Here is a 27,810-nt window from a genome sequence, read left to right as displayed (position 1 = left end):
CCATAGGCTCCTATTCGGTGTTTCTCTGGAAAATCCTGGCTAATACAAGTGACAACCCCTCTTTCTTCTTTTTCTTTTATTTCTTTCCTTCTTATTTATCTGTTGAAAATTTTAAAATGTTTTTCATTGTGATGATTACCCCTCATCACATGAATGAAATGAAAGAGGATTTATCTTCTTTCATTCTTCATAATGGTAGTTGTGTCTTTTTTTCCTCCGATAGCTGAAACTGAGGTCTATCAAATCTGTTAACAAAGAACTAGTTTCCAATTTTGTTCATACTGTTTTTTCTTTTCAATTTCATTGATGTCTGATCTTATCTTTCTTAGTTTCTTCCTTCTGCTTGCCTTCAGCTTAATTTGCTCTAATTTCTTTCAAGGTAAAAGCTGAGGTTACTGACGTTAGATCTTTCTCATTTTCCGTACAAGCATTTAAGCTATACATTTCATTCTAAGCTAACTCTCTAACCACAAGCCACAAATTCTGAGGCTGTATTTTCACTTTTATAATTAAAATTTTTTTTAGTTTTTCTTGTGACTTCTTTTAGACCTATAGTTTAGAACTATACTGTTAAATGTTCAACTATGAGAATTTTTTTGCTACCATACTGTCACGAGCTTATAATTACACTGTGTTTTAAGAACATAGTATAATTTGTTATAAACTCTTTTAAAGTTTGTATATAAACTCTTTTAAACTTTCAAGGTGTAGTCCATGGGCCAGAAGGTTACCTATGTTAACGAATGCTCCATGTACCATGAAAGCTGTTAAGACTCTATTAACTGTGTGTTCTATATAAGTCAATCAGTTCATAACATGATTGATAATACTGTTATTTAGACTGACAATTTGATCATACACTGTTCAAGTTATCCTGAATATATTTTTTTCTGTAGCTGATTATTCATTTATTGAATAAGGCTTATTAAGATTCCAGGGAGAATAGCTGATTCATCCACCTCTCATAACCTGATGTATTTTGATGCTCTGTTGCCAGCTGTACCCATGTTCGGATCCTTATGTCCTTTTGGAGAATATATTTCTATATTCCTTTGCTTAAAAGGTATCTTTGTCATTAGATTTAACTGAGTTTATAAAATATACCCATAACAAATCTAACCCCATCACAAAGAATACTATACTATTTCCAAGTATAGTGAGTGCAGCTATCCTTTCTCAGAATATTCCCAATTTCTCCTTCCTGTCCCTATTAATATTATTTCATTTTATACATCCATATGCTATAAACACCCAATATACTGTATATTGTCACTATTAATGTCTTAAAGAAGAAGATATTGAGGGACGTCCCTGGTGGTGCAGTGGTTAAGAATCTGCCTGCCAATACAGGGGACAGGGGTTCAAGCCCTGGTTCAGGAAGATCCCACATGCCGCGGAGCAACTAAGCCCGTGCACCATGACTACTGAGCTCTAGAGCCCGTGAGCCACAACAACTGAGCCCACGTGCCACAGGCTGCATGACACAACTACTGAAACCTGCGCGCCTAGAGCCCATGCTCTGCATCAAGAGAAGCCACCGCAATGAGAAGCCCATGCACAATGAAGAATAGCCCCCACTTGCCACAACCAGAGAAAGCCTGTGCACAGCAACGAAGACCCAATGCAGCCAAAAATAAATAAATAAATTTATTTTTTAAAAGAGTATTTCTCCTACACATTACAAAATAAATTTCGATTTAAATTGTCTAATTTATAGAAAAAATGTAAACATACTACAGAGTTCTAATAGAGTTATACTAAATTTTCTGTATTATTGATATTAGCATGGCATACATCACAATGAATGAACCAAAGTGGATATACAGTTATTATTGAAACTCATACTCTATCCAATGTCCCTTTTACCTAATATCATTTTGCTCTTTCAGGATACCACATTTTATTTAGTTGCCATGTCTCCTTCAGTTCCTTTTGACTATTATAGAGTCTCAGGTTTTGATTAGTTTAATAGAAGTTTTTAGTAGCACTGGCAAGTACTTTTTAAGAGTTCTGTGTACTTGAAGTTTGTGTGATATTTTCCTCCTGGTTAGAATGGGGAAATGTATTTTCAGAATGAAGACTATAGAGGTAAAGTACTCCTCCCATCACCTCCTATCAAGGATACATCATATCAAACATGACCTACTACTGATGCTGTTAACTATGTTCACCAGGCTAACACAGTGTTTGTCAGTTAGCTCCACTGAAAAGTTCCCCACCACTAACTCTTTCCACAAATGTACTCTCTGAACAGAAGTAATTATTCTCAGTTCACACTTAAGAGGGGCACCTCTTTGATGGGGTAGTCTATAAGTAATTTGTAATTCTTCTCTGAAAAGATAATGGCACCAGTCATAGAATTCTATGTAAGTAGATTCTATTCTTTCAACACCTGGAGGGGATATTTTACTCCCATACTCTTTGCGCCTGCATGGTTCTGATAAGAAGTCTTACAATGATTTTTACCCTGATTCATCTATAAGTAAGATGGATTTTCTCATCATTTCTTTTTATTGTTAGAATAATGATAATCAAAAGTTTCATCCTTTGTCCTTTTTTTTTTTTTTGCAGTACGCGGACCTCTCACTGTTGTGCCCTCTCCCGTTGCGGAGCACAGGCTCCAGACGCGCAGGCTCAGCGGCCATGGCTCACGGGCCCAGCCGCTCCGCGGCATGCAGGATCTTCCCAGACCGGGGCACGAACCTCAGCAGGCGGACTCTCAACCACTGCACCACCAGGAAAGCCCTGTCCTTTCATTTTTTAAGCCCTTTTTTCTCCTTACAATTACTTATGTTCAATTGTCACTGAATTGATTGTATAAGGTCTACCTAATCATTCATGGTATGATTACTTCTAAACAAAACCTGAATTACATTTATCTTTATGTACAATTTTCAATCCGTTTATAAAAATGAATTCTGGGTCTTCCCTGGTGGCGCAGCGGTTGAGAGTCCGCCTGCCGATGCAGGGGACACGGGTTCAAGCCACGGTCCGGGAAGATCCCACATGCCGCGGAGCGGCTGGGCCCGTGAGCCATGGCCTCTGAGCCTGCGCGTCCGGAGCCTGTGCTCCGCGGCGGGAGAGGCCACAACGGTGAGAGGCCCGCGTATCGCAAGAAAAAAACAAAACAACAACATCAACAACAAAAAAATCTATTAAATCATTTCAATTACCCATATTTGATCATTTTGAAGCAAATCCTAGACATTATCATTGTTATATCCACAAATACATTAGTATATATCCTATAATATACATAACTATGTTTTCTATAACCTAAGTACATTGCCCTTAAAAAATGACAATAATTACTTAATATTAAATTTCCACTGTATATCAAAACTTCTCACACAACTTTCTCCTAGCTGCCTTTTTATGGCTGGCTTAACTCAGGACCCAAACAAGGTCAAACCATTGAATCTGGATAGGTTTCTTAAAAATCTTTTAATTTATAGGATTTCCTTTGCCTTCCCTTAACCTCCCACCCACTCTAAAGACTTAAAATTTTACTGAACAATCTATGTTGTTTATCCTGTACCCTACCCATTCCAAGTTTTCTCCTTTCTCCCCTCTTCTTAAACCAGTACATAGAAGAAAATGTTAACGTTGATTTCAGTTTCCCTTTTTTGCAAGAAATAACCACAAATGGTGGTATTTTTTAAATTCTACTATTGACTTTTTGGCCTTTTAAAAATTTCCCTCTGATAACGATATTAAAAAATCCACACACTCTAAAATCCACACACTCTAAAACCCACACAAATTTAAGCCCTTACAGATGGTTTTTCTTTTTTATAACACAAGTGCCTGATGTAAGCTTTGCTCTGAAATATCCACTAGAAAGCTGGCTAATCTGAATAAATACATTGCCAGCTATGTGACTAGATAAAGAACCAGGCTGCCGGCCACGCATGCACCACCACCCCCAACTTTGTATTAGAAATCATAGCTGACTTAGGTAACTTATCCTTTAGGCTGCACGTTTTTCTCTTCCTGAGCTTTAAATTCCTGCTCATATGTTTTAAATTCACCAATAAAAAGTGAAATCTTGAAACCCTCCTTTGATTCCAATAAAAGCAGGACTCTACATGCTCTTCCTTCCCAAGGGCAACATGCAATCACAGTAAGAACTGGAAGGGCAGGTCCAGCCACAAGAGTTTTTACTGACTTAGACCAGCACACAACAACAAAGTATAAGTTGAGAGAGGTACACTATATTAACTTCTATTTAATCATACTGTTTCTGTCATCTTCTTGTAGATAAGTTATAGTTTACCCAACACATTGCTTGATTTTCCTCTATTCACTTAAAAATATATATGATATCCTCCCAAAGGATACACAAAAATGAATATTCCTCATTCCATTAACATATGAATGATTACACTAGATACTACAAAATATACTGTATTTTATTCAACTTCTTCCCAAGTGACAGATATCTGAGTTATCCTTGATATCTCCCTGTAAAGCACTTGATCTCATTAACCTATTTTATTTTCTGCATAATACTCAACACACTGAATGATTATTGTCTCTTTTCCCAAAAGAAAACAACTTTCTATTTTTACAGAAATTTATCCCACTTAAAATGGGATACCAAAAAATCTAACCATAAATTTAAGGAAATGTCCTCTGTCTTCCTCATGGAGGGCTACTTACACAAGGATAGAAAAAAACTGAACAAAGAAGAGTATGACAAAGCACCCACCTTTCCCTTTACGGCACTGGGGAACCATAACATTTCTAGTTGAGCATGGCAACAGGTCCTGTCAAATACATCTGAAGTATGTAGGTAAGTCTCAAAATTACTCTAACCTTGATAAAAGGTGAATTAAAATCTAAAATCATACAAGGCCTTGTAATACAATAAGACCATTAAAAAAAATGAAAACCATTTTTATTTTTTATTTTTTTTGCGGTACGCGGGCCTCTCACCGCTGTGACCTCTCCTGCCGCGGGGCACAGTCTCCGAACGCGCAGGCTCAGCGGCTATGGCTCACGGGCCCAGTCGCTCCGCGGCACGTGGGATCCTCCCAGACCGGGGCATGAACCCGTGTCCCCTGCATTGACAGGCGGACTCTCAACCACTGCGCCACCAGGGAAGCACAAGAAGCCCATTTTTAGATCACATTATTGCCTCACTGGATTATGGTGATCTTTCCCCAATCTAAGAATTGGCCAGGGGGAAAAAAGGAAAACTGAAACAAGCCCAGAAGTTAAAATGATCTCTGTATGTTTTCATACATGTAGTCTGGCATTCAAAAGCAAATTGTAAAGAAGTAAAAATAAAGGAAAGAAAAATTAAGTAAAAACAAAGGCAACAGGAGATTCAGATACCAGAATTATCAATGACTTTCAAATAACTAGGATTAGTATGTTCGAGAAAATAAATGATGAAGAATTTCAGCCCAGAATCAAGAACTATGTAAAATTCCATCAGAAATTTTAGGGAAAAAAGGGAATAATTAAGAACTCAGTGGTGGCTTAACTGCAGATTTGATATAGAAAATGAGAAGATAAGTGACCTGAAAAATAAACCAGAAGAAAATACAGATAAAGAGAGAGAAAAAGAAGTAGAAAATACAGGTAAAAATAGAAAAGACAGTGGAAATCTGTAATGTACATGTACTTGGACCCTTAAAGGAAAAAAGATAATTGGGCAAAAGTAGTTTTTGAAGAAATAACCTCCCTGCAAAACATAAAAGGAGAACACGGTACAGATTCAAGAGATACAAGAAACCACAAACAGAAAACCATAAAGAATTAGGATCATGGTAGCAAAACGGCAGGAAACTAAATACAAATAAAAAATTTTAAGTAATCAGAAAATAAAAAACCAGCGTGAAGATAAGCTTCACCTTCTAAGAATCAACAAGGGAATCATGAGACTTCAAGAAACAATACAGCTTAACAACAGTGGAACATAAATTTCAAACTGTGGAAATAAAAACAGAATTCCATGCCCATTGAAAACATTCGTAACAAAAAAAAAAAGAGGAGGAAGAGTTGTAGTCAAAAATCAGGGCACACTAACACACATAATTATGTTTAATACTATTACCATAATACTTCTTCAAGAACTGATTTAATGGATAAGCAAGAATTTTTAAATTAAAAAGCTGAAAAGGATATAGAAAAACCTGAACACAACCAAGTCTACACAGCTATACCACAGTATACCCAAGAACAACAAAACACACGTTTCTTTCTAATAAAAACATGAATCATTAACCAACACCGATGATACCATGGCCCAAAAGCAATATAAAAAATTACAACTGATTTAAATAATAAAAGGGTAAACAACAAATTTAAGATGGAGATCAATACCAAAGACATAATCATAAAATTCTTTCATCGTTGTATATGTTATTCAACATATTACATAACCACAGGTCAAACAAAACAACAAATCACAGGTGAAATTAGAAAATATTTTGAAATAAGAAGTACACAACAGCAAGTTTTTAGAATGCATCAAATCATGTTTGGAGAAAAAAATACTTTAATTCACATTGTTTTTAAAACTAGAAATCAATCACCTATGTATGTCAAAAATTAATAAAAAATAACGGTGACTAAATTAAACCCAAAGAAAGTAGTAAGAGAGCAGCAATTAATAAAATAGAAAGCAATCACATAATAGAAGCATATGAAAGGTTATTACATTTGACAAACCCTGGCAAGACCAATCAATAAAAAAAGGTGCTCACCACAGATCTGTACACACTTTATAAGAAAATATTATGAACCAATTCATGCCAATAATTAAGATGAAATCAAAAAAAAATTATCTTCCCTATAACAGAACTGAATCAAAATAAAGATCTACAACTCTCCAATAGTGACAAATACTGCGTTTCAAATGTAACCATAATCAAAACTCTTTCAATTATGAAAAATCCAGTCCTAAATGGCTTAGACACTAAATTTTTCAAAACATTATGAGAAGAAATATAGTAACAATCTGTAACACAAACTCTTCCAGAGAATACAAAAATAAGGTAGCATTTCCAAAGCACTTCTGTAAAACAGTATAATCATCATTCTAAAGTCTCCAAAGGGCAGTACAAAAAGGTGAAAACCAATCTCATGAACAAAGACACAGAAAACTTGTATGTAACATTAACAAACTAGAACTATAATAATATTTAACAACAATAATACATCTCAATCTAGTATATTTACTTCAGGACTACAAGGCTGCATTATAATTTGAAAGATTGACATTAATTTCCAATTCCACACTAGGTGTAGAAAACAGACTTTTCTTTATTTCTCTCGCTAAATCCAGTTAAAAGCACTCCAAACTCTGCTCGCTTGTTTTATATGTAATATCAGAAAAATATGGAAAAAAGTAAACCATTCACTGATCTTTGGACTCAAGGAAAAATACAGCAGTAAATATATATATTTTTAATTTGTTTAGTTGGGGTTTTGGGTTTTTTTGATTTTGTTTTTTGTTCGTTGGTTTGTTGTTTTCTTTTGCCTCCTAAATTCCTTACTAAGTTCTGGAGAAGGCATACTTGGAAATACCAACAACTATAAAGAGCAAAATCTTCAAGAAAAGACTCATCTATACAGGTAAAAAAGATCAGTAAAAGTGGCAGCCAAAGAAGTCAGAAAACTTTAAGACAGTAAGTTCTCTACTCCAGAAAATACCAGGTAGTCTACTCTCACCCTCATCAGCGGTCTACATATACAATGAAACAGCATACAATTATATATACATAGTGTGCCAATGTCAATTTCCCATCTCCATATTGTATTACAATTACAGAAGATGTAAACACTTGAAGAAGAGAAGATGAGGTGAAAGGTACACTGTATCTCCTGTGCATATTTGCTACTTCCTGTGAATTTGCAATTATTTCAAAACAAGGAGTTTGAAAAAGATCAGTAGAACTCATGAGAATACCAGAATAAGGGTAAACTTCTGTTTTCATTTAAAAACCCTCAGAAACCATCTCAATAAATTAATGATTTTAAAACAGTAAATAATAACCCTATCAAATTTCAGAAAACAAAATTATCTTTCAGGAAGATGAAACTGTAAGAATATGACAGAATATTTATAAATAAGAACTTTTATGTATAGGTTAAAATTAGAAAAATCAAAAAGACCTACATAGAAAATTATATTTTACTCAAATTATTTTATGAAACTATAATCAACTATAAGTAGAATTTTTTTAATAATGGGAGAACTATCTTGGATTAACAAGAAGATGATATTCACTGAAATGAAGAATTCTTGTAGATACCAAATGAAAGTATACTACTCATATTTTCCTTTCTGAGAATATCTCAGTTTATATTTCATGCCCTCATGCTATTAAAGTGCCATCAACTATAAAATTTAATAACACCACAATCTAATTTTTTTTAATTCAAATGGGAAAGTTCTATAACTTAATTGATTACTTGGGTTTAATATTTATTCTTTTCCTTCTTTGAAAACTGCAATGAAATTAAGATAGTTTAACATCCGAAAATACCAAATGGTCATACCATAGTAATCCCTCCGTATTTGTGGGAGATTGGTTCCATGACACCCGAGGATACCAAAATCCACTCAAGATACCTTACATAACAGTTTAGTAGCCTCAGCTGTGTGAATCCCCAGGTTCTGTATTGCAGATTCTTATCTTACCTGCAGTAAGGAACCTGCAGATTTGTTGGGCCAGCTAAAGATTGAATATACCAGGCTTCCCTGGTGGCGCAGTGGTTAAGAATCTGCCTACCAATGCAGGGGACACGGGTTTGAGCCCTGGCCCGGGAAGATCCCACATGCCGCAGAGCAACTAAGCCCATGTACCACAACTACTGAGCCTGTGCTCTAGAGCCTGTGAGCCGCAACTACTGAAGCCCGTACACCTAGAGCCCGTGCTCCACAGCAAGAGAAGCCACTGCAATGGGAAGCCCATGCACCGCAACTAGAGAAAGCCCGCATGCAGCAACGAAGACACAACACAGCCAAAAATAAAATAAATAAATTTATTAAAAAAAAAAAGATTGAATGTACCTAAAATAACTTTCCCTACATCAAAAGATTAAGGGGGAAAAAGAAAACACTTAATGAATAAAAACTCTATACTTAACGAAGACTCAGACGGAGGTAAGAATTTTTATCTATAACAATAGATATAAGAAGGCTGCCATTCCATGTTATAAAATAGAAATTAGCAGGTTACCAGAATATCCTACCTTGATACCAACTCTGATTCAGAAAATATGGAAATTTCACGGGTGTTTTCTGGGGAGTAAGGGAAGATGGACAGGGTATAGAAACCTGACGTTAATTTTTTTAAAGCTCCCCAAAATGTCTAACCCATAAGCAGGGTTTGGGAACTTGACACTTAAATGATCTCAAACTATCTTACTACATCTATTTATAATATGAATAAAGGAAGATGCCAGCATCTTTCCTTGTTTGGTATAAATTTGCATAGTATCTACCCTCAACCCATTAATTTATACTTGGACTAAAAACAAAAGAATAGACCTCACAAATGTTTACTACATAACAAGTGCTTTTTCACCCTTGAAAAGCTGCTATTAAATGCATGTTATAACTCAACTGAAATACAATCTTAAATGTTCAACTACTCATACTATTGATAAACTCTATGTACTTTTTTCAGCCTCCTAGCAACTTCCTGATTTCTGATCACAGATTATAAATTTATATGATACTACAGTTTTTAATCTAACAGCCAAACAAAATATGCTATGCACAAAATATTACAAAGTTAAACTGAAAAGTTTTTAAAGCCAATATTGAAGTTATGACAGTACCATTAAAGGGTGACTATCCTTTATGTTACAAATAAGATGTTTTAAAGACGCTTCAGTATTACAGAAAAACAGAAGCAATTATTCTAAGACAATATCTTATTTCAAACAGGCAAAAATATTTTGGAAAAATACACATACTAACATCAGAATGGTAGAACACTTCCTAAGTAAAGTCATTTCAAACCACACAGATGACTCAATTTAGAGGCAAACTGCATTAACTGACAATTCCTAGTGTACAGCCAGAGAGTGTTTTGGAAATTTATTAAATCACAGTGAGTTGAAAATGGTTACCAAAACTATACTCATTCTCAATACAAACCTCAAATTCCTTCATGTCTCTTGTTTGGTTTTATCACTAACCAAAATTTCAAACACATTTAATGAGTTTAAAATATTAAATATATGCAGGAGTTTATACTCAAAACTGAACTAAAATTTATCGATAATTATTTCATTTAAAGTATGAAAGTGTAAAGTATGAAACTGTCTTATATAATTTTTATTTCACTTAAAGTATGGATAAGGATTTTGTTCTTGTTTTCAGTATAGTAAATTAAAACACTTACCTGGGTTTCATACAAGTGGGCAATATGAAACTGAACTACAAAGGATCATGGAAAAGAATTAATTACAATACAGCTGAGTTTAAAGTAATGAATGAAAACAGAGATTATACAACATTTAAAACATAAAGAAATGCTAAAGCAATGGATCACAAATTTGATTTAGAAGTTCAACTTTTGTTTTTAATAGAACAATGTACAAATAAAGATCATGGGCATGCTAAGGAAACATAATTAAAAGCCATTATTAAATAAAAATTTAATCCACTTATTTTTAATTCTAAGAAAACACATTAAAATACATTAAAAACATTAAACATCAACAGTAAATAAGTATACTAAATTTAAATCAGCAATATTAAATAAACATAGCCTTTCAAATGTATATATCCTAAAACACGATACTCAAAATGTTCACCTTAAAAATATAGTAAAGCTATTAAATAAAGACATGTTTTTAAACATATGCGTTTTTCTTCAGAATAAATCTATTTAAGCATTTTTTTTAAAGTCATAGATCGAAACAGTATTAGTAAAAGCACACACAAGAAATGACTTTGTTCTGGATATTCAGAATTTAGTGACTTTTACTTAAAGAAGAAAAAAGTCGTACCACCTAAAAAGCAAAATTATAAACTAAGTATATATGATAAATCAGATAAAGGTATATAACACATTTGCTCCTTCTTTTTTCCCCCCCAAGCTCTTCCTGTTACTCAGTTTGCAATTACCAGAACATGAAAGATTCAATGAAAACCGTAAGGATCAATAAAACAAAATTACAATAATTACAACTAAATTCTAGCTATTTAAATTCTATGGGGTTTATGTGTCAATAACAAATCTCTTTTCATGTTTTGTTTTAGGCTGTAACTAGAAGAAGCTTTCAAAATTTTACAGAGAACATAAAATGTGGAATACTTTCCAGAAATGTCTTAAAGGAATCATGAAATTCTCATAAGTAACAAGATGTTTATTTTCATGTCCTTTCCTCGTCCTCCCACCCCATCCTTATCTTTCATTCTCTTTCAGCAAATGGCCCTGAAGATTATATTCTCTTTAGGAAGCATTAAAAAACTACCAATTCTTAAGCTCAGCTCTTAAAAACTGTGATTTAGTGATCCTGTGGTATAAAGGCCTGAAAAGCTGTCTCCTTTAATAAACTCCCTAGCTTTCTAATAACTTCTCCACATCCAGATTAGCAAACACTGCACTAGATATCCATAATTTCCTGCACATAACAGAGAAAAATTATCCTAAAATTTTGTAATTAACTCTAAAATCAAATAAATTTTGGGTACAAAGGCACTGCTCTCCCAAAGTATTTACACATTACAAGTTAACAAACCTCCTATGATTAAAAACATCATCTTCAGAGAAAAGGAAAATTCTATCACAAGATAATAACTAAATAAACAAAATACAATTCACACATTTTTTCTAGTCTCATATATAAAAACAACCTCTTTATTTAATAGGTTAAGTGATTTTCTTCCTCTTCACTGCCCTTTCCCAACATAACCTCAAATCCAGTTAATAGAAATTTCATCTCCATTATTTGACAGAAATAAGGAGAAAGTTAGGGAACCTAAATCCTATTTTTCTCATCTACATATCCATCTAATAAGTAACAAGAAAGAAAAGACTATCTAACTGGCACCCTAACACCATGTGAACTTCCTACCAATTCAGTCTCGGGTCCCATGTCTCTGGCCTCACAATCCCATAAGGTGACAGTGTCATCTTTCAAAAAGTGAAAATCTCCTATTCCATTCTTAAATATAATTTGAAAGAGGGCCATAAATATACAACTAGGAAAATACTCAACATGGAGATTTTCAAACATATGTACTAAAATACTAGCAACATTGCCAAAAAGGTCTTGAAATTTAAACTTTATTAGAAATGTTATTTTCAGAATATTAAGAATACATGCTATCATGAAGGACAATCATATAATGAAAGTTTTATATCATCTAATTGTTTTCAAAAATATTAATTGGATACATATCTCTTTCTAGCTTGAAAAACAATATGTATAACAATGAAGACTGTACATGTGTAAGTTACTCATAAACAAAAATTCATTTTCCATTCTTTTTTTTAACTTTACTTTGAATACTCTGATCTTCCCAATTTCATAAGCACAGGTTAAGAGGTTCAAAGACCAGTCATGGCCTGTGGAATATGTAAAGTCTCAAAGACATTAAAAGAAACAAGAGAAATAAGTTATGGGTTAAAAACAGACACTACAAGATAGTAATGCCTGCCATCAATAATACCTAGCAAAAGGTAAGCAATCACTATATGTTAGTGCTCTGTGAGAAACCAGGGATTTCTACAGTTATCAAGTGATTATGCTGATCAACTATCTTAAAGCCTCTGAATCAGGCTTGTGTTCTCCCATTCTTTTTCTCAAAAACCAACATAAACAAAGATATAGAGTATCTGAAAAGGTATTCATGGTCGTAATTTGAAACGTTTCATGGATATTCTGTTCCTCAAAAAGACAAAAAACTATTGTATGTGGAAATACTTACTTTCAACACTGGACAAAGTACAGGGATTAGAGTCAATCAAAGCTAACTGAAAATGCTGTAAGAAAAAAGTGAAGACATTACTGTGCTAAATTTAGAGATGCATAAAGTCAACTTTTATATTTTAGTCTTTATCAGTCTAACATGTATAATGAAACCATGTTATATAACTAAAACATAATAGCCAACCAAACAAAATTACTATAATTCAAAATCTATTGTGGAAGCAAAGTGTTATCAAAGTATTTCCATAGGATAGTTAAGAAGGGAGGATGTGGGGGGAAAGCTACTACTATTAGTAAAACTTAGTACTTTACCTACTTACCCTGTGTCTATTTTTATTAGGTTAAAAAAAGAAGAATATTTCAGTATTAAAGTAAAGAAAAAGATTAAGTTATAGAAATGTTTAAACTAGACGCATTTCAATTCACCATACAAAAATCTATAAAGGGGAGGGAGGGAGACGCAAGAGGGAAGATATATGGGAACATATGTATATGTATAACTGATTCACTTTGTTATAAAGCAGAAACACACGATTGTAAAGCAATTATACTCCAATAAAGATGTTAACAAAAAAATCTGTAAAACCCAATGGTATCTTTTAAAACATCAGTGATTATCTTAAAATGAGATCTGGACTTTAGAAATGAAACAATACTATTATATATCTCCTAAAGAATAAGTCATATAGGCTTATATTCCTTCTTCTATAGTGCCCTTTCTAGCACTATATTTCAAGATATTTAAAAACCATAACCCATGTTGAAATTCATCTCTGAAATATAGTTGGTTCTTTTAAAAGGTATGTAAATTGTGTGTGAAGCATGTAGAATCATTCATGAAATATTAAAACATCCTACGTATATCAAATAAGTGTATGCAGAATGTAAATATATATAACTGTCTATACATAGATGTTATATATTTATATATAAAAACTAATAGATCATTACTAGGAAATTAGTTACTAACCAGTATTAGTTAATATGACAGTAAATAGAAAACATAATGTATAATTAATATATATATTAGATATTATATTTAATAACTCATGTGTCTACAGAGACTTATTACTAAAAACACAGATAACATTAAAACATGAAAACACTAGCTGTCACTGAAAAACACTGAATAACAAATGACCTCTATTAATTATCAATATAAATGTCAGAGTTATAAACTACTTAAGCAGAGAAAACAGATAATAAATTTTTTTAACTTAAATGAAAGAGGAATAAGCAAGTCCCCATCAACTATTCTACAAACTATTCCCACAAATGTACATTCAATTTTCAGTCTCCATTAATTATTCAAAAATTAAAATAATCAACTATAATACCATTAAGTAACCAAAGGACAAGTCATTAAACAATCAACTACATAAATGTCATTACTATCTACAATTCTTACATCTAAACTTGTGACAGACATACTGACACTTAAAATGCCAAGTTGGACATGTAGTCTAAACAATGTGGAATGATTGAGTACATAACTATGCTTCCTCAACTAGCTGTAACTAACAACAAAATTAATCCTTGCTATCACTGTAACAAAAGAATGGCTATAAAAAGAATAACTGGAAAGAACACTGTAGGTGGTACACACAGTCTATTATGCTCACACACCATACACAGGACAACCTTTTCAACAAATGGTAGCTGTGAAATAGCCACGTGGAAAATAATGAAGGTAGACTGTTATCTTCTATATAAACATGAAGAATTAAACTATAAAACTCTTAGAAGAAAATACAGGAAAAGATTTTCATGACAAAGGTTTTGGCAATGATTTCTTGGACACCAAAGGCACAGGCAACAAAAGAAAAAAGACTAGGATTCTTAAAAATTAAAAACTTTTATGCATCAAAAGACACTTACTGGGAGAAAATATTTGAAATTATGGCTCTCATAAGGAATTAATATCCAGAGTATATAAAAACACCTATAACTCAACAAGAAGAAATCAAAGAATGGAATTCAAATGTGGGCAATTGGCGTACATTTCTCCAAAGAAGACAAATGCACAGGAAATGGCCTTGAAGATTATATTCTCTTTGGTGTACATTTCTCCAAAGAAGACAAATGCACAGGAAAAGATGCAAGTGAGAAAAACAAAGGTAATATCAATTCACTTCCATTAGGATGGTCATTACTTTTTTAAGAAATGGAAAAGAGGTTTTGGCAAGGAGGCAGATATTCTGGAATCCTAGTGCATTGCTGATAAGAATGTAAAATGTGCAGGCAGTGTGAAAAGTATAGCAATCCTCACAAAGTTAAATACATGATACAATTCAGCAATTAGATTTCTAGGTATATTTCCAAAAGAACTGAAAAAACAGAGTCAAAAAAAGAGTTCAAAAAACACTCATACGTGAGCGTTCATAGCAGTATTCTTCACAACTGCCAAAATATAGAAAAATCTGAGTCCATCAACAGATGAATAAATGAAAAAATTTTGTTATATACATACAATTGAATATTATTTGCCATAAAAAGGAAGCCCTATATATGCTAGAACATGGATGAATCCTGGAAACATTAAGCTAAGTGCAGTAAGCCAGACACAATAACATATGATTCCATTTGTATCAGGTACCTAAAACTGTCAAGTTCATAGAAACAGAAATTAGAACAGAAGGGTATCAGAAGCTAGAAGGGAAAAAGGAATGGAAATTATTGTTTAATGTGAACAGAAGTATTTACATGAGTTACTGAAAATTCTGGGGAATGGATAGTGATGATGGTTATACAACACTGTGAATATTATCAATGCCACTAAATTGTATATTTTAACTGATACAGTTGAATGTTGAAAACAGTATCATGTAGTGTGTGTTTCTGCACAATAAAATAATTAAAAAACAACACTAGAAAAAATTCATGCTAGTCTATATGAAGTACATTTTAAAAACTTATTTAAAACATATTCTGAAATGGATTAACTTATTAAAATGCATATGACCCTTAAATAGCAAATGCATTATTCTTTCTATAAACATAGAGTCAAAAATAAACACAATGATACAGAGGATACAATGCTACAAAAAACAACAGTTTTCGACTTTATCAATGTCCAATCCTGGTTGTCATAAGATATAGTTATGAAAAATATTACCACTGAATGAAATTGATGGGTATATGTGAATTCCTTGTACTTTTTTTGTTTGTTTGTTTTATTGGAGTATAGCTGATTTACAATGTTGTGTTAGTTTCAGGTATACAGCAAAATTAATCAGTTATACATATACATATATCCATTCTGTTTTAAATTATTTTCCCATATACGCCATTACAAAGTACTGCGTAGAGTTCCCTGTGCTATACAGTTGGTCCTTATTAGTTACCTATTTTATTCATAGTACTATGTATATGTCAATCCCAATCTCCCAATCCATTCCTTTCTCCCTTCCCCCTTGGTAACCATAGGTTTGTTTTCTAGATCTGTGACTCTATAGCTTTTTTTTTTTAATTGCATGAAAATTTACTATGATCTGAAAATTTTAAGTTAATAATACAACCAAAACTGGGGGAAAAAACCTTTTTTACTCAGGAATATCTAACATTTGAACACTGAAAACTGCTTTAATTTTCATCTATTCTGCAAAGCCAAATACATATCCTTATTGTGCTATGAAAGCCAAGACAAAACTATTTTAAAATATGTATATTATTTAGGGCTTCCCTGGTGGCGCAGTGGTTGAGAGTCCGCCTGCTGATGCAGGGGACATGGGTTCGTGCCCCGGTCCGGGAAGATCCCACATGCCGCGGAGCGGCTGGGCCCGTGAGCCATGGCCGCTGAGCCTGCGTGTCTGGAGCGTGTGCTCCACAATGGGAGAGGCCACAGCAGTGAGAGGCCCGCGTACCGAAAAAAAATATATGTATATGTATATTATTTAAAAATATATATATTTAATAACAGCTTTCCGCTAACAGAAGGAGCAGCATAACAGTCCCACTTTGTATTGTAGTACATTTTTAAGTCTAACTGACCTTGAAAACACATTAAAATGTTATGTGAGAAAACAGACCTTTCCTAAATGAGTCATCAAAGGAAATAAACTGACCTTAAAAGAAATACATTTCCAAGATGACAGTATTTCAGTATTACTATTATACTAAAACTCTCAAAAAGCAGAGAGATTTGTGTTTTTTTGTTTTTTTGTTTTTTTTTTTTTTCAGAGAGATTTGTATAATTCGAATTGCCCAGCCTACATTATCTCAGTATTCAAGATCCTAAAACAAAAAAATTCCACAAACTTTTGAAAGCAGCAGGAAAATTAACGCTTTTACTGTTTCAAACCCCACACGACACAAAATGTTAAGTATTTTCAAACAGCAATAATTCTGCAAATCTTGACACCAAATCCTGACAGCAAAAGCAAAGGTAACAAAAGTGAAAAAGAAGCAAGTGGGACTACATCCAACTAAAAAGCCTCTCCACAGCAAAGAAAACCATCAACAAAATTAAAAGGCAGTGTACTGAATGGGATACAGTTGCAAATCATGTATCCGATACACAGTTAATATCCAAAATATATAAAGAACTTATACAACTCAACAGCAAAAAAACTCCTATTCAGTTTGATTAAAAACTGGATGGAAGACGTGCACAGACACTTTTCTAAAAACATACATGGCCAACAGGCACATGAAAAGACACTGTACATCATGAATCATTAGGGAGATGCAAATCCAAATCACAATTATGTATCACCTGTCAGAATGTGTTCTATGAAAAAGGCAACAAATACCAAATGTTAGTGAGGATGTGTACAAAAGGGAACGCTTGGGCACTGTTGGTGGGAATGTAAACTGGCGTAGCCACTATGAAAAACAGTATGGAGTTTCGTCAAAGAATTGAAAACAGAAATACCATATGACCCAGTATTTCCACTCCTAGATATATATCCAAAAAAAACCAAAGTCATTAATTCAAAAAGATACATGTACCCCAATGTTCACAGCAGCATTATTTACAATAACCAAAATATGGAAGTGATCTAGTATCCATCAACAAATGAATGGGTAAAGAAGATGTGGTGTGCATGCATGTGTGTATGTGAGTGTATGTGTGTGTGTATGTGAGTGTATGTATATAAGTGTAATTACTCAGCCATAAAAGAAGAATGAAACTTTGCCATCTGCAGCAACATGCATACACTTAGAAGGTATTAGGCCAAGTGAAATACATCAGACATAGAAAGCCAAATACCAAAGGATCTCACTTTTATGTGGAATTTTAAAAAGAAACAATTAAAAAATAATTTAAAAAAAATCAAGCTAATAGATACAAAGAGCAGATTACTAAGTGCCAGAGATAGGGATTATAGGGTGGAAGACAACCTATGGATGGAATCTGCAAACAATATGACCAACAAGGGGTTAATATCCAGACTATATAAACAGCTCATATAACTGAACATCCCCGTAAAAAAAAAAAAAAATTTAAAAATGGGCAGAAGACCTGAACAGACATTTTCCCAAAGAGGACATAAAGATGGCTACCAGGCACATGAAAATATGCTCATCATCATTAATTATTAGAGAAATGCAAACTGAAACAACAAGGTATCACCTCACATCTGTCAAAATGATTATCATCAAAAAACTACAAGTAGGGCTTCCCTGGTGGCGCAGTGGTTGAGAGTCCACCTGCCGATGCAGAGGACACGGGTTCGTGCCCCGGTCCGGGAATATCCCACATGCCGCGGAGCGACTGGGCCTGTGAGCCATGGCCGCTGAGCCTGCGCTCTCCAGCGGGAGAGGCCACAGCAGTGAGAGGTCCGCGTACCACAAAAAAAAAACAAAAAAAACCCTACAAATAACAAGTGTTGGTGAGGATGTGAGAAAAGGGAACTCTCCTACACTGTTGGTGGGAATGTAAACTGGTGAAACCACTGTACGGAGGTTCCTTCAAAAAACTAAAAACAGAGCTACCATATGACCCAGGCAGTCAATCTTACTCATGGACATATATCCCGAGAATACTCTAATTCAAAAAGATATATGCACACCAATGTTCAGAGCAGCTCTATTTACAATAGCCAGGACATGGAAGCAACCTAAATGTCCATCGACAGATGAATGGATAAAAAAGATGTGGTATATATATACAATGGAATATTACTCAGCCATAAAAAGAATGAAATAATGCCAATTGCAGCAACATGGATGGACCTGGGGATTATATCATACTAAAGGAAGTTAAGTCAGAAAGACAAATTCCATATGATATCACCTCATATAGAATCTAAAAAATTATATAAACAAATGTATATATCAAAACAGAAAGAGACTCACAGATATAGGAAACAAACTAGTGGTTACCATTGGGAAGAGAGACTGGGGGCATCGGCGTATTGGGGTGTGGGATTAAGAGATAAGCAACAAGGATATATTGCACAGCACAGGGAATTATAGCCATCATCTTTTAATGACTTTTAATGGAGTATAATCTGTAAAAATACTGTATCACTATGGTGTACACCTGAAACTAATAAAATATTGTATATTAACTATACTTCATTAAAAAAGAAATATTAATGTCAAAAACATCCTAACATTCTTTATGTTTTCATACAACAAAATCAGAGAGTTATCAGAGTTTAAAATAAGGGGGAAAATGGCACAAAGAAAGAAAAAGAAAATTGCACGCCCCCAAATTTTTTGCTAAAATCAACATCATTTGAAGGTCTGTTACACTTTACCTAAGCCTAAACAAATAAAAGTGGATACAATACTGTTTCCATTATGCGTGAGTAAGCCAAAACACTTTCAACAAACCACTGAATGTTATCTAACTCTGCTCTGCCTAATTAAAGGATATTTTATTACATATTGACAATTTTCTTTTGCCCTCCAACATATTTTCAGAAACCATCTAAAATGTTGGTATATAACAAATACATTACAAAAAAATTATACCATATTTAACTTATTTTCTGCCATATGACATGTTAACATTTTTGATAGGCTAATTTATACCCTGTGAATGTATAAATGAAAGAGGTTAAAATCTACAAAGTGTCAGGGGCTTCCCTGGTGGCGCAGTGGTTGAGAGTCCGCCTGCCGATGCAGGGGACACGGGTTCGTGCCCTGGTCTGGGAAGATCCCACATGCCGCGGAGCGACTGGGCCTGTGAGCCATGGCCGCTGAGCCTGCGCGTCCGGAGCCTGTGCTCCACAATGGGAGAGGCCACAACAGTGAGAGGCCCATGTACCGCAAAAAAAAAAAAAAAAAAAAAAAAATCTACAAGGTGTCAAAACTGTACTTTCTTTACATTTTAAATCCACTGACACCTCACAGTATACAGTTTGATAAACTCTGTTCTAATCTTAACAAATAACTGATAAACCTAATCCCATTCTCTGCACCAAGTTCATTTAACTCTGGACTTACTCCTCAGCTACAACTGATCTCTGACCAGCCTGTGATCTAAATTCTTTACAGTCTACTTGCAATGGTTTTTAATGTTCTTGGTTGAGTTTCTATGTGCCCTCAGTATCACTCCTATATAAACCCATAAAATGCAGAGATAGTTTGAGGCACTTAATATTTTTCTTTTTTTTTGCGGTACGCGGGCCTCCCACCACCGTGGAGCACAGGACCCGGACACGCAGGCCCAGCAGCCATGGCTCACGGGCCCAGCAGCTCTGGCGGGCCCAGCCGCTCAGCGGCACGTGGGATCCTCCCAGACCAGGGCACGAACCCGCGTCCCCTGCATCAGCAAGCGGACCCCCAACCACTGCGCCACCAGGGAAGCCCAAGGCACTTAATATTTTAAAACCCAAGAGAATTAAGGAAGTGAATGAATACAGAGTGCAGCAAGGAATTAACTCAGCAGGTCTGGGTTGTTGAAACCCTGCCTATTCAAAAGAAAACAGCTCTAGCCTTGACCAACTCCTGAGAGAGAATCTCTAAACCTTTAGAATATCCTGCCTTGCAAGTGTACCTCTGTATACCTAGGACCTTGGGTCATCAAGATAATTCATTCTAACAACATTACAGTTTGATGTCTAAAGTGGCTGGTGATTAAGCAACTAAAACTAAGGTCAGTCAGGTGGCTCTCTCTCTTTCTATATTACCAAACGTCAATATTATACATATATACATATTTCATGGAAGAGAACAAAACCCTGGAAAGGCTTGGGAACACTCCCTGCATGTAACTAAACATCATTTCAGGGAGAATTAAGTGCTATCAATATGACTGCAATGAGACAGGACAAGTGAACTTTTGCACTTTTGACTCTGTTTTTGGTGTCTTTCTCCTTTGAAAAATTTTATCTGTATTCTTTAACTGTAAATAAAACATAACCATAAATAAAACTGTTTTCTGAGTTCAATGACCTCTGCCAAATCACTAACCTTGAGGTTGGCAGTTTGGGGGACCTGCAATCACATCAGTTTTTAAGTAGACTTTATTTAGCATTTTCCTTGTTAAAGAGTTCAGAGTATGTGACACACACATATGTACACCACCTCTGTAATCAATATACTCTACAATTCACATCTATAAGGAAAAGAGCAAACATTCTAAACAGTCATAAATTCTCAAAACCTTTTTTCTCCAGAAACTTGAATTCTTTCAAAGAACAATGCTTCTGATATATAGGGAAGTCCCATTCTCATTAAAAACCCTTGGAAAACATAAAATGATAGCACAAACCCAGAAACTCGAAAAAATGTTAAGTACTGACAAATCAAATTTCCATTAGAAGCAAAGTATTTAACAATAATGTACCATTCTTTTCCAATGATGTTCATGTTCACCAACTAGCAGACCACAAACCTTAAAAGATAACAAATCTATTAAATAATTTTGCCATGACACATACCATGCTATTAAAAACTGGCAGATTTCTAATCAGACCCACAGGAAAGAACAGTCAATAATCAGATCACAGATATAGCATCACTAACCACCTCTTCATCTCTACAGTGCCAGTCACATATTGGAGAGTGTTTTACATACTCAAAAATGAAATAAAAACCTCCAGTGTCTCCTTATCACAAACATCAATATTTATATTTTGTTAAAAGACAAACCAAAAACAAAAATCTAAAGCACTTAAAAGTTCTTCTGCGTATCTTAGCACCATGTCTGCCTTGTACCCCGAAATCCAATCCTTTTTTCCTTTTTAAGTTCATATCCTAAATTCATTCAATAGCAGTAATATAACTTCCAGTATTTCTCTATACTCTTAACATTTAACCCCACACTCTACACACACACACACACACACACACGAAATAGTGTATATCAAGGAAAAGCCCCAACCACCTACCTTTAAACTAGATTCATAGTCTGTGTTCACTTTGAACATAAGCCCAAGTCGTAAATGAATTTCCTTGGCTCGACAAAAGCTGGGATCAACATAAAGCACCTCTTGAAATGCTTTAATTGCCCTTGAAGAATACAGACATAAGAAACGGTAAGATTAACTGTATGTGCTTTGGAAGTACAAAAAATACAATGGGTATACGACTTTAAAACAAATTATAACTTTATAAAAATACTATGAATGTAAAAAGGTAACTTTAACTTCCTCAAATTATTTGGCAATATTTAAATATTTAGTAGTATTTTCAATGTAAATAAACAATATAAAATTCTCTGAATCAACTTAGAGAAGACAGTAAGAAAGCTTTTAAAAATGGCAAAAAGGTAAGAGTGTTAACCTTGGTTCTCTACTGCTCCATATAAATCCACTGTTAGAAGCCTTACTCTTACCTACCACATTTTGGTTTACATTCAGCTTGGAACCTATTTTAAGAATGACGTGATTCAGATAGGGGTTAATATTTATCTTTTCCATATGGGATTCCTACTGTACAGAAAGCAGTGCCACCTCTATCATAAATCAAGGACCCGTGTTTACAGGACTGCTTCTGACTTCTCTAATCTACTTCTGCCTTCATTTGCCTACTTTTGTCCTAATTCTATTCTGTCTTGATTATTGTCTTTTTAACAGGTCCTTATTATCAGTGGAGAAAATCCAGATACGCTGGATATACTCTGAATATATTTAAGTGCTTGGAAGAGACAGAAAAAAAAGAAAAAAAGTCTATTTTGAATTTCAATTATTCTATACTGTAAAAACCTCAGAGGTCACTATTTAGGACTGTAAATGTTTCCAAAGTCAATTCTCTTTTTATTATAGAAAGATGCAGATAACAGTCATATCACAATTTAGTACCAAGCAACACACCACATGTCTTTAGTAAGTTACTTCAGTTAAGATCCTACTTGTCAAATGCTGTGGTTATACACACATTTACTGCAAAACAACTATTCTGAAAGGAAGATTTTCTCTGGGAAATATAGACATATCATTTACAGATGAGTTATTAAAATTTAAAATCATCTTTCACACAACTAACTCAACACTGTCACACACATATCAAGCAATTAATATTTTCAATCTATAGACTTATCTCCTTCCTGATTTCACATTCCTACCTTCAATCTAAGGGGGCTCAAAAGTTATAACTACATGAAAACTGTTCAATATTAGTCACACTTCTCTGTATCTAAAATGTATAGTTCTTTGTTCCCAGCCTTATATTGGATTTCACCTAAATTTGTTCTGGCTAGCTGAAATGACTGTATCTATTTGCACAACAACTGCAAATAATGATTTTTAAATATCCACTTTTCCATCTTGACATAAGGCGAAGTACAATAAATTATTCCATTTAGAAAAACTTATAACCTTATTTCTAAATACATCTCCCTACAAACTTTATAACTCCTATTACTGGTTTCGGTAATCATCTGTCCTCTTCCCATTTGTAAGTGATCACAAGTCCATGACCCAATGCCAGTGATAGTTTCATTCAAAAAAAAAAAGAAGAAAGAAAATCTTTCTTTTCTCTAAATATGGAATGTGATTTAAATTATTAGACTGCAGTCCTGAACATGAGGCCTGCTTCCACTACTAAATAGTTCACATAACACTAAATAAAAATGAACACATCTTATTTCCCCCATCAACAAAATTTTAAAATTAAAACAAAATGATATCTAAGACCTTTTCTAGTTCTAAAAGTTCAGAATAGTGAGTTCTGTGAATAGGATTTTTAGGAAATTCACAGGGACCTTAAAATTGTCCTCATTCAAGACAAAAGGTAAGTTGACTTAAGTTTAAAATCTCTCAAAGAAATACACAGTTCATAAAATGAAGCTGTAACATCTATAACCTACAAGTTCATGTAACAAACAATGCAGTACTTCTGAACATGGCATAAACAACTTCCCAAAAAGCCAAGGAGTAAGAAAAATAATATACACGAAAAGTCATACAACTAAAAGCTGAATATTCATTCACATTTGGGAAACCATATCAAATACTGGTCAGTGGATACTTAAGGACTCTATTAACATTCAGAATGACCTACAGGACATGGCTGCAAACACTGGTGGTGTACTCACTCACTTTCCTTTGAATTCTCATAGCACTCAAATGGAAAAAAAAAGGACAAGACCAAAAAAGTTTCCTATACTTTACTGTTTATACAAAATCTTACACATTACTATCATTGTTAATCCTCAACACTGAAGGAGGCATCATTATTCCTATTGTGGGAAAATTGAGAGTTTATAATCAAGTTACTAGTTACTGAGAGGTGTTTGCAAATGTGCTGAGTGGAGGGAATGAGGGCTGAACTTGATTTGAACCTACAAAGGTAATACACAACTAATGAAATGAGTGTTTACTGACATTTAAATATTTTATGTGTTTCTCCTACATACACATACACACACACACACACACACACACACACAGTGGAAAAACATCTGATGTAAGTCAACTTACCAGTGAAATGCATTGAAATAGAAGTAAACCAAACCAAGGCCATATAAAAAGGCAGCATTCTGTTTAAAAAAAAAAAAAAAAAAAAAAAAAAAAAAAAAAAAAAAAGCGCCATTTAAAAGCTTTTATGTCTACTTTATGTTATTAAGTAGAAACATAATACATAAAATGTTCTTTAGTTCTAAAAATTCTATCCTATCTTACAATATGATTAAAAGAAACAACGAAGTCATGAGCCAACACGAAATGCAGAGGCCAAACAACTTGGAGAAATATTATCAGTTCATTTTAATCAAGCCCACAATGAAAATAACTTTTAACTCCTACAATTTCTGTGAAACCACAAAGTTCCCAAATAGCCAAAGCAATCCAGAGAATGAAGAACAAAGGTGAAGGTATCACATTTCCTGACATCAAAATATACTACAAAGCTACACTAAGAAAAACAGTATGGTAACTGGTATAAAAATATTAGCACATAGACCAATGGAACAGAATAAAGAGATCAGAATTAAACCCCCACATTTATGGTCAACTAATGTTTCATAGGGAGCCAAGAATGCCCAACTGTAAGAGGACAGACTCTTCACCTCTTTAAAAATGATGCTGGGGAAAATGGATAAGCCCATGCAAAATACTATAATTGTAGTCCTATCTTACTTGTAAATGTTAACTCAAAATGGATCAAATATTTAAACATAAGGTCTGATACCATAAAATTTCCTGGAAGAAAATACAGAAAAGAAGCTCCCTGACCTTGGTCTTGGCCATGTTTTTTGGATATGACACAAAAAACACAAATAGCAAAATCAGAAGTTAACAAATAGGACTATGTCAAACTTGAAAACTTCTACAAAGCAAAGGAAACAATTAAAAACATGAAAAGACAGCCTACAGAAAAGGAGAAATTTTCCAGATGTCATAAAGAACATTGAACGTTCATGGAAAGAGCTCAAAACATTAACAGGAGTTTGGAAGAAACAGATTCCAACCCACATGGATGACTTTGAGAAGTTCAAGGCTTCAGTTCAGGAAATACCTGCAGATGAGTTGGAAATAGCAAGAGAACCAGAATTTAGAAGAAGAGCCTAAAGATGTGACTGAATTGTTGTCATTCATGATAAAACTTGAACAGATGAGAAGTTGATCCTTATGCCTGAACAAAAAATGCTGTTTCTTGAGATGGAAACTACTCTGGTGAAAATGCTGTGAAGACTGCTGAAATAACAAAAAAGAATTTAGAATATTACATAAACTTAGTTGATAAAGCACTGGCAGAGTCTGAGAAAACTGACTGCAATTTTGAAAGTTCTACTGTAGGTAAAACATCATGCTATCAAACAGCATTACATATTACTGAGAAACTCCTTGTGAAAGGAAAGAGTCAATCAATGTGGCAAACTTCATTGTGGAGTTACTTTAAAAAACTGCCACACCCATCCTAACTTTAGCAACCGTCACCCTGATTGGTTAGCAGCCATCAACATCAAGGTAAGACCCTCCACCAACAAGAGGATTATGACTCACTGAAAGCTCAGATCATTTTCAGCAACTATTTTATTTTTTTTTTATTTTACTGTTAATCTATTTACCTTTATTTGATTTTATTTTTTGCTACACTGAATTGATTTATTTTTATTGAAGTACAGTTGATTTACAGTGTAAGTATTTTTAAATAAAGGTATGTACATTGTCTTTTTAGACATAATGTTACTGCATACTCAATAAGACTACAGTACAGTGTAAATTCAACTTTTTTTAAGCATTAGGAAACAAAAAAATTAGTGTGACTCAATTTACTGCAGTATTTGCTTGCTTGCAGTGGTCTGGGTGAACCCCTAATATCTCTGAAATATGCCTAGTCTGTGTCAGTGTCTATCACAAACCCTAATTAATAAATTATAGGACTTCCCTGGTGGCACGTGGTTAAGACCACCTGCCAATGCAGGGGACACGGGTTCAAGCCCTGTTCCAGGAAGATCCCACATGCCGCGGAGCTACTAAGCCTGTGTGCCACAACCACTGAGCCTGTAATCTAGAGCCCGTGCGCCACAACCTCTGAGCGCGATCGCGCCTAGAGCCCGTGCTCCGCAACAAGAGAAGCCGCCTCAATGAGAAGCCCGCACATCACAACGAAGAGTAGCCCCCCGCTCACCGCAACTAGAGAAAGCCCGTGCTCAGCAACAAAGATCCAACACAGCCAAAATTAAATAAAAAAATGTTTTTTTTAAATGCCTTAAAAAGAAAAAGAAATTATGGTTTCATGTGGTTTACCATCAACCTATATACAATGTGTATATAGGGGCGAGGGGCGGGGAACATGGCTGGGACTCTGTGCTTTCACTGCCAAAGGCCCAGATTCAATCCCTGATCGGGGAGCTAAGAACCTGCAAGATACACGGCTCAGCTAGAAGAGAAAAAAAAAAAAGTGGCTGAATGTCACCAAGATGAAGGGATAGGAGGGCTGCTGGCTTATCCTACTGTTAGCATCAGAGCACATATAAAACCACATGGATTAACTCCATGAGCGAAATCCACAAATGAGCATCTCCTACACACTGGGCAATGGAAAATACTGAAATGGGTGGGAAAGGCTAAGACACACTCCCGCAATAAGCCCCACTCCCACCATACCCCCTCTTAAAATCCTGAGATAACCTCCAACTCCAAGCTTCTACCTGGGAAGTGAAAACAAAGCGTCTGGACCACACATCTAGTGCCCCAGTTTTTAAGGCTGCCACTCCAAGGACCACCTAGCTCTGAGAATCAATGGAGTTTTACAATTATGTATCCCTTGGGATCTCTGTGAACAAGGAAGTGTCTATTACACAAGCACACAAGTACTACCTGTGGCACACCTACTCTCAAGATAAAATAACAAATTTCTTAAGGAAAAAGAGAAAGACACCAAGGAAATTTGCTAACTTTTCAAAGAAAAGGGAAATCAATGATGTATTTGTAAGTATATATACTGTAGCAAAGATCAGGAAACAATGGTACAGCATCCAAACCGAACTCACGGTCTTTTTAATGCATAGCTGCAGGGCTAACAACAGTTTTTATATTTTTACAAGTTTATTAAAAA

The 27,810-nt window shown here is 34.5% G+C and overlaps 1 protein-coding gene across 13 annotated transcripts in view; it reads right to left on the bottom strand.

The window, feature by feature from the left end:
- LOC117310661 (lysine-specific demethylase 6A-like) overlaps positions 1-27,810 on the bottom strand; it is a 165,273-nt gene that overhangs the window by 76,081 nt on the left and 61,382 nt on the right. For 7 of the 13 annotated variants that reach the window (XM_033850369.2, XM_033850368.2, XM_033850364.2 and 4 more), the window contains exons 5-9: positions 24,729-24,787; positions 22,197-22,317; positions 21,653-21,700; positions 12,908-12,962; positions 10,371-10,405 (exon numbers count right to left, since the gene is read on the bottom strand). In XM_033850369.2, coding sequence (XP_033706260.1) covers positions 10,371-10,405; positions 12,908-12,962; positions 21,653-21,700; positions 22,197-22,317; positions 24,729-24,787 — 318 coding nt within the window. The remainder of the gene's footprint in view (positions 1-10,370; positions 10,406-12,907; positions 12,963-21,652; positions 21,701-22,196; positions 22,318-24,728; positions 24,788-27,810) is intronic. The other 6 variants (XM_073799792.1, XM_033850359.2, XM_033850370.2 and 3 more) reach the window with 3 other exon arrangements.

The sequence above is a fragment of the Tursiops truncatus genome (assembly GCF_011762595.2).
Source record: "Tursiops truncatus isolate mTurTru1 chromosome Y unlocalized genomic scaffold, mTurTru1.mat.Y SUPER_Y_unloc_2, whole genome shotgun sequence".
In the NCBI taxonomy this organism is placed as follows: domain Eukaryota; kingdom Metazoa; phylum Chordata; class Mammalia; order Artiodactyla; family Delphinidae; genus Tursiops; species Tursiops truncatus.
This window is presented reverse-complemented; position numbering and strand designations above follow the sequence as displayed.